At 40.6% G+C, this 10,479-nt stretch overlaps 1 protein-coding gene across 1 annotated transcript; it reads right to left on the bottom strand.

Annotated features, from left to right (window-relative positions):
* Positions 1–3,097: 3,097 nt before the first annotated feature.
* Positions 3,098–9,574, bottom strand: LOC100563305 (leucine-rich repeat-containing protein 15). Its single transcript, XM_003228436.4, has 2 exons — positions 8,555–9,574; positions 3,098–7,275 (listed from the first exon to the last, which is right to left on the bottom strand). Exon 2 carries the CDS (start codon positions 7,242–7,244, stop codon positions 6,180–6,182), a length of 1,065 nt encoding a protein of 354 aa, XP_003228484.2. The 5' UTR covers positions 7,245–7,275; positions 8,555–9,574; the 3' UTR covers positions 3,098–6,179.
* Positions 9,575–10,479: the final 905 nt, after the last annotated feature.

Genomic DNA, 10,479 nt, shown 5'->3' with positions numbered 1-10,479 from the left:
AGAATGAAAAAGCTTAGACCTTATTTCAATATGGAAAAAAGAAACTTTATAATTATGTATATTTATATCCCACTTTATCTCTCCTGCAGGAGACTCAAAGTGGCTTAACATAGAAGCATCAGCATACATTAAAAAAATACAAATAAGCAAACATTAAAACAGGATTAAATATAAATAGTATTTAAAAATTCCCAGTTAAAAACCATTAAAATGTGTTCAAAATTAAAAACCACAGCACCCCCTGATCTGATCTTTGAAACCTTCATACTTAAAAGCCTGTCTGCATAAAAAAGGTTTTAGCCTGCTGCCAGAAGGACAGTAGGGAGGGGGCCATTCTGGCTTCCTAGGAAGAAGGAAGTTCCAGAGCCGAGGGGTAGCCACCCAGAATGTCCCTTCTCTCATTCCCACCAACCAAGCTGGAGATGGAGGTGGGACTGAGAGAAGGGCTTCTCCTCAGGGCCTCGGCAGGTTCATACAAGGGGATGCAATCAGCCAAATAGCCTCGATCTGAACTGTCTAGGGCAGCATTTCTCGACCTGGGGGTCGGGACTCCTGGGGGGTCGCAATGAGGGTTCAACGGGATCGCCAAAGATGGTCATGGGGGTTCTGTGTGGGAAGTTTGGCCCAATTCCATCATTGGTGGAGTTCAAGGGGCTCTTTGATTGTAGGTGAACTATAAATCCCAGCAACCACAACTCCCAAATGTCAAGGTCTAGTTTCCCCAAACTCAACCAGTGTTCACATTTGAGCATATTGAGTATTTGTGCCAAGTTTGGTCCAGATTAATTAAAAGGACCAAAACTCAAGGTCAATGCCCACCAAAGCCTCCAGTATTTCCTGTTGGTCATGGGAGTTCTGTGTGCCAAGTCTGGTTCAATTCCATCATTGGTTCAGTTCAGAATGCTCTATGGTTGTAGGTGGACTATAAATACCAGCAACTACAACTCCCAAATGACAAAATCACCCCACCCCCAACCCCACTAGTATTCAAATTTGGACATATCGGGTATTTGTGCCAAAGTTGGTCCAATGAATGAAAATATATCCTGCATATCAGATATTTTAATTACAGTTCATAACAGTAGCAAAACGACAGTTATGAAGTAGCAACGAAAGTAATTTTATGGTTGGGGGTCACCACAAGAAGAGGGACTGTATTCAGGGGTTGTGGCATGAGGAAAATTGAGAACCTCCGGTCTAGGGATTTAAAGATCATAATCAGCACTTGAATAGTGTTCAGAAACAGATTGGCAGCCAGTGGAGCTGCTGCAATAGGGGGGTTGCCTGTTCCCCCCCAGCCAGCTTTCAAAAGGAGATGTGGAAATGGCACCTCCCAGGAACCAAAGAACAGCTGACATGGTGGAACCCAGGAGATAACAAAGACAGAATCGATTTTAACTTGTTCTGCCAATTCAAGAGAGACCCATGAGCTATCATCTTGGAATGAAGTTCAGAAATTGGCAATGAGTGAAAGAGAGAAATGCAGCACCTTACTGTCTCCTCATTTACAACCCAGCCCAGCATGGGGCTGATAAAGTCAAGGTAAAGGTTTCCCCTGACGTTAAGTCCAGTCATGTCTGACTCTGGGGGTTGGTGTTCATCCCCTTTTCTAAGCCGAAGAGCTGGCGTTGTCCATAGACACCTCCAAGGTCATGTGGCCGGCATGACTGCATGGAGCGCCGTTACCTTCCCGCCTCCCCAAAGTTGCGAACATGAATATTAGCTGGTGTTCCCACATTTAATTTGTTGAGTCACTTATTCCATATTATGGAGCTTTTCCTCATGTCTTGGCCTTTTTTCCAAAGCTTTTCGCTCTGTGTTGGTGTGTGAGATGGTGGCAGTCCTGCAAGGGTCCTTCAGGCGCAAAGAAGAGACAGCCATTGCCCTTGAATGTCGCTTCACAGACACAGCCGTTCTCAGAGGAAAGCAGGCTCAGGCGATACGGCCCCTCCCTCCTCCCTCCCTGTCCCCACTCTGTCATGACCAACTGCCAACTACCCAACTGCCTTCTCTTCCTTCCCATGGGCTGTCAATCACCCTCCCAGCATTCCATTCTCTCCCTGTCTGACCTCCCGACCAAGAAACCTCTCAGACAGGAAAGAGCACACGTTCCCACCTAAAGCCCATGACATCATACATGGCAAGCAGGAAATGACATCATAAGTCATGGCGTATATATGGATCCTGCCCCTATAACCACTGGAGTGAAATTTCTACCTATTTTTGTTCAGTTGGCATAAAGATTTTTGTAACTGATCCTCAAATAGAGAACACCTGTGGAAATAAGGAACACCTAGTAATCTTATGCACACAATGTTTTCAAAAATGGTATTTTTCAACAAAAGCTGTTCTAAAAGTTTCTTTTGAACCCAACTCTAAATCTGTGCAATTTGACACACTTCATCTCCTCTTTAGGATCTATTAAACCTTTTCAGCCACGGAGCCCTTTTTGAAGAAAAGCCTTCTTATGGAGCACCAAGATATATATATATATATTATATTATATTATATTATATTATATTATATTATATTATATTATATTATATTATACACAGTGTATACTTATGAGGCATGGGCAAACCTTTGCATGCATTTAGTTTCAAAATTTGACAGACAGGCCGGTCCAGTCGCAGATGGATGGAGAGTGTCTGTGTGTTCCAATTGAAAAACACATGAACAAATTCCTACGTACACGGCAGATGTCTCATTTTAGTGGAAAAACAAAGAAAGAAATGAAAGAATACAATATTTCAAAGGAAGAACAATTAAACCAATCCAACGCCTTCTGCCATGCAGGAAAAGCACAAAGTATCCCCAACAGATGTCCATCCAGCCTTTGTAGTAGTAGTAGTAGTAGTAGTAGTAGTAGTAGTAGTAGTAATAGTAATAATAATAATAATAATAATAATAATAATAATAATAATAATAATAATAATAATAGCATCCCAGGTGCCATCCAGTCCAACCCCTTTCTGCCATGCGAAAGAAGAAAAAAATATATTGCATTTAGACTTCCCAATAGGACAACTAGGAAGTTGTTTAATGCTGTGTTTGTTCTCCTTCACCACCTTTCTCCTCTCATTTCACAAATCCAGTCTGCAATATAGTTACTGTTTATTTCATAGAGAGAGAGAAACTTGAAACAGTTAGGAGCTACAAAAGCAAATTGTGGGGAAGGTTTCTCTGTTACAAAATATCAGGCTTGCCATTTCTCGTCAATCTTTGTATGTTTGATGTAATTTCCCAAATGGCCACCAGAGGCTGATAGAAAACTAAGGAATGTTTTGAGTTCCTTTCCTGGTTGGTTGGTGATCTTCAGTCCAGGAGAGGAGCTTTTGATTCAGAGGAAGATGAGCAGACCGAGTCCCAAACGTCCATCCTGTCCTCTGAAAGAGTCCATCCAGCAAACCACAGGAGCACAGTGTGCGCACTGGAATCTGACTATCACAATAACAATAGCAAAATAATACATTGCATACATTAAAAAGTTGGTGCAAAAACACTAATAAGCACAGTTGTCAGGCAAAAACAAATGTAAGATTTTGTTAAATAAAGTCAAATCTATCTGTAACTTCTCAGATATCTACATTTCCATAATATTAATTTAGCAATTGTTACAATATTATAATATACAGAAATTCACACATATACTCTCCTGATTTAATACCTGGAGATATGGTTGCAAGTGAAATGCTTATGACATTTGCTTATGACAATCAATGTAGGTGTGTGTATATCTGTATGCATGGTCCATGTCTTTGTGTCTCCTGTTGACTTAACGATAACATGATTTTTGGGGGGTTTTCTTAGGCAAAAAAAGTCAAGTGATTTTCCTGCTTCTTGGCAGTAGGTTGGACTGGATGGGTTGAATAGAAACTCTGTGAAGCTTTAGGTGCTCTTACTGCCTATTACAGGGAAAACCAACTGATTCCCAATCGATCTAAAACACACAGACATGTGCTTTTCACCTTAAGAACAGACAAGCATCTTGAGCTCTGAGGATTACCTGGGCAGGAATCCCATTGGAGCATTGGGAGTTACCCTGGACCGTGCTCTGACTTACAAGAAGCACTGCTTGAATATCAAGCAAAAAGTGGGCACTAGAAATGATATTGTACGAAAGCTGACTGGCACAACCTGGGGATCACAACTACACACAGTGAAGACATCTGCCCTTGCGCTTTGCTACTCTGCTGCTGAATATACATGCCCAGTGTGGAACACATCTCACCACATTAAAACAGTGGATGTGGCTCTTAATGAGACATGCTGCATTATCACAGGATGTCTATGTTCCACATCACTAGAGAAATTATACTGTTTAGCCAGTATTGCACCACCTGAAATCTGTCAGGAAGTAGTAGCCAGCAATGAAAGGATCAAAGCAGTGACATCTCCAGCCCATCCTCTGTTTGGGTATCAGCCAGAACGTCAACACCTTAAATCAAGAAATAGTTTTCTAAGATCTACAGAGAAAATCACAGGAACACCTCAGCAAGCAAGAGTCCAAAAGTGGCAGGCTAAAACCCGGAACCACAACCCATGGCTGATACTGAATGAGAGACTCCCTCCTGGGCACATAGAAGACTGGGTGATTTAGAAGGCGCTGAACAGACTGTGCTATGGCACCACGAGATGCAGAGCCAACCTTAAGAAATGGGTCTACAAAGTGTGGAGTCCACAACATGCAAATGTGAAGAACAAATCACAGACCAAGTGGAGCAGGTGGCCAGTTTTAAGTTCCTGGGTGTCACTCTGAAGGAAGATCTGACCTGGGGTGTTCATATGGCAACGTTGGTGAAGAAGGCCCAGCAGAGACTGTACAACCTGAGACTTTTAAAGAACCAACAACTGAATAAAAACTGCAGGTGACTTTCTACCACTGTGCTATAAAGAGTGTCCTAATCTACTGTATCTGCGCATGGTTTGGTAGCTGCACAGTGGCAGACAAGAAGGCACTTCAAAGGGTCACCATTTCTACTCAGCGAATCATTGGTTGCCCTCTCCTTTCTATGGAAGAACTTTATAGGTCTTTCAGCCTTAAAAAAGCTCAGAGCATTCTTGGGGATCCATTTTACCCGGCATACTAATTTATTTATTTATTTTGAATTATTGCCATAAGACAGACGGTACAGGGTGACAAAGACAAGGACAAGCAGACTGAAGGATAGTTTTTATCCTAGAGCTGTGCCTATGTTTTGCACTGATATGACATTGGTGTGTGGAGTGATGGGAGTGCTGGTTTGTGATGTATTGTTTTGTGGCACGGGAAGGCATGTAATTTTGTCATGCAATAGAACAATGACAAATAAAGCTATTCTAATTGTGCCTCTTTGGAGGCATCCTGCCACGTATGTTACAACAGGAAGCGGGGGAGGGGGCGATTTAGCCCCCCCCCCCACCTCATAGCACAACATTGGTATGTTCCAGGAAGCCTCCAGAGAGGCATAATGGTGATTCAGGAAGTTTCTGTTTTATTTTAAAGCTTTGGGGATGGGGGAGATTTGGGGAGGGGGTGGGTTCCCTCTTTGCTTCTTTGGGCCCACAGAGCCGATACTCCATTAGACTTGGGTCTTCCAGGAATACCTAGTCCTAATGCAGTATCTAAATAATTCGTGACAAAGCAGGGTTTTCCTACTTTGTCACAAATGATTCCTCTTTAACAGGAGGTGTTGTTTGGACGCCTCCGGTAAAAGTATGAGAGCTCGGACATTTTGGGCCCTCTCTGGATGGGCCTGAGTGATTTCCAAGATTGTTCTTGAGAATATATTGAAAATATATCTCCCTGGAATGTGTGCAGCTGATTTAACAATGCTGTAATGGCTGTTAAATTTCTTTTTCTCATGTAACTATAAACTCTTTGAGCATTGTCCGTTCTATCTTGTCATAATGGCGTAAACTTTGGAATTATTTTTTTCTAACTGATGCAAAATTAGAATGAAATTAGTAAAAGGTATAATAAACAATAACGGCGCTCCATGCAGTCATGCCGGCCACATGACCTTGGAGGTGTCTATGGACAACGCCGGCTCTTCGGCTTAGAAATGGAGATGAGCACCAACCCCCAGAGTTGGACACGACTAGACTTAACATCAGGGAAAACCTTTACCTTTACTATAGTAAACAGAAAAAACAGTGCCTTCAACCACACATAAAATGGAGGTATATCTAGAATTAGGTTAATTATGAGCATCATAGGAGACCTCACTGTCTTCACTCCAGTGTTTGCCTGTCCTTTTCTTCCTGTTTCTTTCAGCCATGACAATGGCAGCTACCACAGTAACAAAAACCGTAAAAGTTATGACAAGGACTGTGACAGTCTCAGCAATACACAACTGTGCATCCACAGAGGAAAGAGGGAGGCTGCTCAGAATATGGGGCTCCTCGCATGTCACATTGTGGTAGTCGTCCAAGATCAGCCTCCTGACACTGTGCAGTTTTGCAAAAACTCTTTGAAGGTCACAGTCGCAGAACCACGGATTGTTTGACAGCAAGATATGAGTCCCAGGTGTCTGCAGAGATAACAATGTTTTGAATCGAATATGTTCGATTTTATTGTGGACTAAGTTAAGTACAGTGAGGCTGCTTAAAGAAGTAAAGACACTAGGAGCGATGGTTTTGATAACATTACCTTCCAAATTCAAAACTTCCAAGTGTTGCAGCATAGAAAAAACACCATTGTGCAAGGCATGGAGGTGATTGTTCTGAAGAAAAAGGTGTCTCAGGCGAGTGAGACTGCGGAAAGCTCCTGTTTCTATTGAAGATATATTATTATTTTGCAGGTTGAGTTTCTGAAGATTTTCAAAGTGCTGGAAGCTCTTGTACTGCAACTCCTGCAGCCTATTATAGGCTAAAATGAGTTTGTGGAGAGACCCGAGCCCCACTGAGAAACTGTTTCCAAGGAATGAAATCTCATTCCTACAAATATCAAGCTTATGGAGCCTTTCCAGGGAGGCGAATGCCCTGTCTTCAATGTTACAGATGTAGTTCCCACTCAAGATAAGAATCTGTAGCTTCCATAGGTGCCTTAGACCTTTCCATGGAACGGAATGCAAATTGCTATTTGACAGGTCCAAGTGTTCAGCCTCAGAAGGGAACATGACATTATAACTTACATTGACTCCTGAACAGTTCACAAACCTCGCCCCATCTTTACAAAAGCAGATTTTTTGACAAACATGTTGTATTTTTGAGTCACCAAGAGAAAGAGGAATCCAGAGGCAAATGACATAATGGAAATACATCTTCAGCCTCCTTCTGTACTTTCATTTATTCCTGTGAGACAACACAAAAATAGAATTGAGAAAAAAGTAGCACAATTCATATTCGCATTTAGTTTAATCTACCATTAAGACCATTATCAAACGCCCCTCTGCATGTATGTATGTGTGTGTATGTGTACATACATATATGAATTTTCCCAACAAACTAGAAAAAAATAACTTTTTCAGTGTGAGTTATCTCACTGACAAAGAATAAGTGATACCATTTTGTTTTCCCATAAATGTTTACAAAAAGAAGATTCAATAAGCATGCCAATCCTTCTGTATTAGAATAGAAAGGCACAGGAGGAGGTAGAGAACTGTGGTTTATCAAATACTGGCACAGAGAATTTTAATAACATATTTAAAAGTTTTAAAAGACATTTTTAGTTTATTTTCTAATACGGGGATTGTAAAGGGCATCACTTCTAGTTTGATATGTGTATTTTAAGACTGACAGTGGGCACACTTCCTCATGGATAACAATCGCGGTTGCCCATATAATGTGATACACCAAGTTATTGACAATAATCAAAATGCTTAAATCAGCCAATCTGGTCGTGCTTGAAACATAATTTTCCAGCCTGTCTGAGCCCTTCATGTTACCTATAAACCAGCTTCACACCATTTTCCAGACCCTTAGGTCTGGTTTTAGGGGTTCACAGGGGCCTGCCATGGTGAAAAAAAAAAGATGCCCCCCTCCCCAGTTCTGTTGACCCGTTGTTCCACCAGTAGAGAATCACCATTGAATCTTGTCCTGTATTTACAACACAGATTGTATTCTTAAGCAAAATGTGATCACAGGCTATGCATTTTAGTGGATCTACGACCATACAATTTGCAGTTTGCAATTATAACATTTTGTTTTAAAAATTCCGATTTTGTTGCCCATGATTTTACACAGTTAAATACAAAGAGGAGTATTTTGAATCTGCTCTATCTGCTTTCATATTTAAAATAGGAAAACTGCTCCTGTTTCTGAGCCTCACACTTGTGGTGTAAGTCTTTACAAGTGAGCAGGAAAAAAAACCCAATAAAACTAAGTTCTTTGGAGCATGTATTTCTGTGTTACAGCGTGTAATCATTTGTACAACACACTATAGTATCATTTTTTGTTTGGCTTTCCCAAACAAGGCATACTATGTGGAATATTAAAAAAAACATTAATAGTATGTTAAACAATAGTAACAGCATGAGCTCCATGTTTCAAAGAAAAAAGTTATTATTTTGGCCTAGACTGGCTTTTCAACAACTTTCACAATTTCTATTACAATTCACACCAAAACTCTTACCTTTACTGAAGCCTGATCTAGAATGATTTTCTCAGATGTCTCTTAAAACAGCCGATGGAAAAGTACAGAGGTGAAAGGGTTGTCTGTCATTGTGCTTAGAGAGACCAGTTGAAATGTGTGTGTCTGCAAAAGCTCATGTAGAGCAGAAGGTCTAAGAATTAGAAAGGGAAGTGTTAATAATTTAGCCAGCTGCAAGAAGAGATAACAAAATTATGCCTGCCAGCTGCCTCTCCTGATAAGTAAGTGCAATCACTTTGTAAGAGTGTTGAAATCTTAACAAATGTAGGGAGTTGTATTTAGGTCAAGCCTTCTTAATAAATGAGTACAGTGGAAGTTGTTGGAGCACAGATATGTACATGCAGTAGAGTCTCACTTATCCAACACTCGCTTATCCAACATTCTGGATTATCCAATGCATTTTTGTAGTCAATGTTTTCAATATATCATGATATTTTGGTGCTAAATTCGTAAATACAGTAATTACTACATATCATTACTGTGTATTGAACTACTTTTTCTGTCAAATTTGTTGTATAACATGCTGATTTGGTGCTTAATTTGTAAAATCATAACCTAATTTGATGTTTAATAGGTTTTTCCTTAATCCCTCCTTATTATCCAACATATTCGCGTATCCAACGTTCTGCCGGCCCGTTTATGTTGGATAAGTGAGACTCTAATGTATCTACTTTCTGATTGGATATATGTATGGGTATATCACATAAAACAAATGATAGTATGATCAAACACAATTTGGTCTCTGTTGTGAAGTTGGAGAAGTACACACACATTCACAGTAGTGCAATATTCATCACATTGCTCAAAATTAGTTTATTTGTAAAATCGCAGTTTCAATCATTCTATAATGGCTTTATTTTGTCTTCTCCATGCAATTGTAGCTATCTGTCCATTGATGAGTTTAGATGGGACTTCCAATGCCAAGCAGTTTTGCTGCTTCTGTTTATTATATAATTTAACAATGAAATTTAACCTTTAGCTTTGTTACTATCAATCTGCAATGCTTCTTCTTTTTGTATGCCTAACAATTTTGTTGTTGTTTATTCGTTCAGTCACTTCCAACTCTTTGTGACCTCATGGACCAGCCCACGCAAGAGCTCCATGTCGGCCACGGCCACCCCCAGCTCCTTCAAGGTCAAGCCAGTCCCTTCAAGGATACCATCCATCCACCTTGGCCTTGGTTAGCCCCTCTTCCTTTTCCCCATCATCATTCTCTTCTCTAAGCTTTCCTGTCTTCTCATTATGTGGCCAGAGTACTTCATCTTTGCCTCCAATATCCTTCCCTCCGATGAGCAGCCAGGCATTATTTCCTGGAGGATGGACTGGTTGGATCATCTTGCTCTCAGAATTTTCCTCCAACACCACAGTTGAAAAGCAATACTGTGATTCATTCAAGACTGGGATGTAAATAGATCAGTCATTGTGTTTCTTTGATATAGTATATCTAGTAAAGGCAAAGATTTCCCCCTGACATTACGTCTAGTTGTGTCCAACTCTTGAGGGGTGGTGCTCATCTCCATTTATGGCATATCTAAATGTACCTTAAAATCTGAATAGCAGTTAGGAGAGCTGAATCAAATGAGGTCCGCTCCCCACCTACACTTTGCAAGACTTTGTCCATTGCCAATACATCCTCACCTAAACATCATTTCTTGCTTACCTTGCTGTCCGCTTCTCCTATTCCATTAGGAGGAATTCCACTGAGACTTCCTATAAATTGCCTGCCCCTGCCTTTCTTAGATTTTCCCAACTTCTCTTTCTGTTGAGATCTTCAAGGTTCAAAGTTTGTGTATGTGTGTGAATGAATGAAGAATGTGAATAGATGCATTTCAATATGAGTGAGAGGCTTTTTCAAATTTTTGGACATCCTCTTAAATTATACCCTGAAATGTTGTTAGTAGCAAAGG

The sequence above is a fragment of the Anolis carolinensis genome, chromosome 1 (genome assembly GCF_035594765.1).
Source record: "Anolis carolinensis isolate JA03-04 chromosome 1, rAnoCar3.1.pri, whole genome shotgun sequence".
Classification (NCBI taxonomy): domain Eukaryota; kingdom Metazoa; phylum Chordata; class Lepidosauria; order Squamata; family Dactyloidae; genus Anolis; species Anolis carolinensis.
The sequence above is the reverse complement of the archived record's forward strand: the minus strand, read 5'-3'. Positions and strand labels throughout refer to the sequence as shown.

Coding starts and splice junctions, on each gene's coding strand:
- LOC100563305 (XM_003228436.4), bottom strand. CDS start 7,244: ATGTATTTCCATTATGTCATTTGCCTCTGGATTCCTCTTTCTCTTGGT.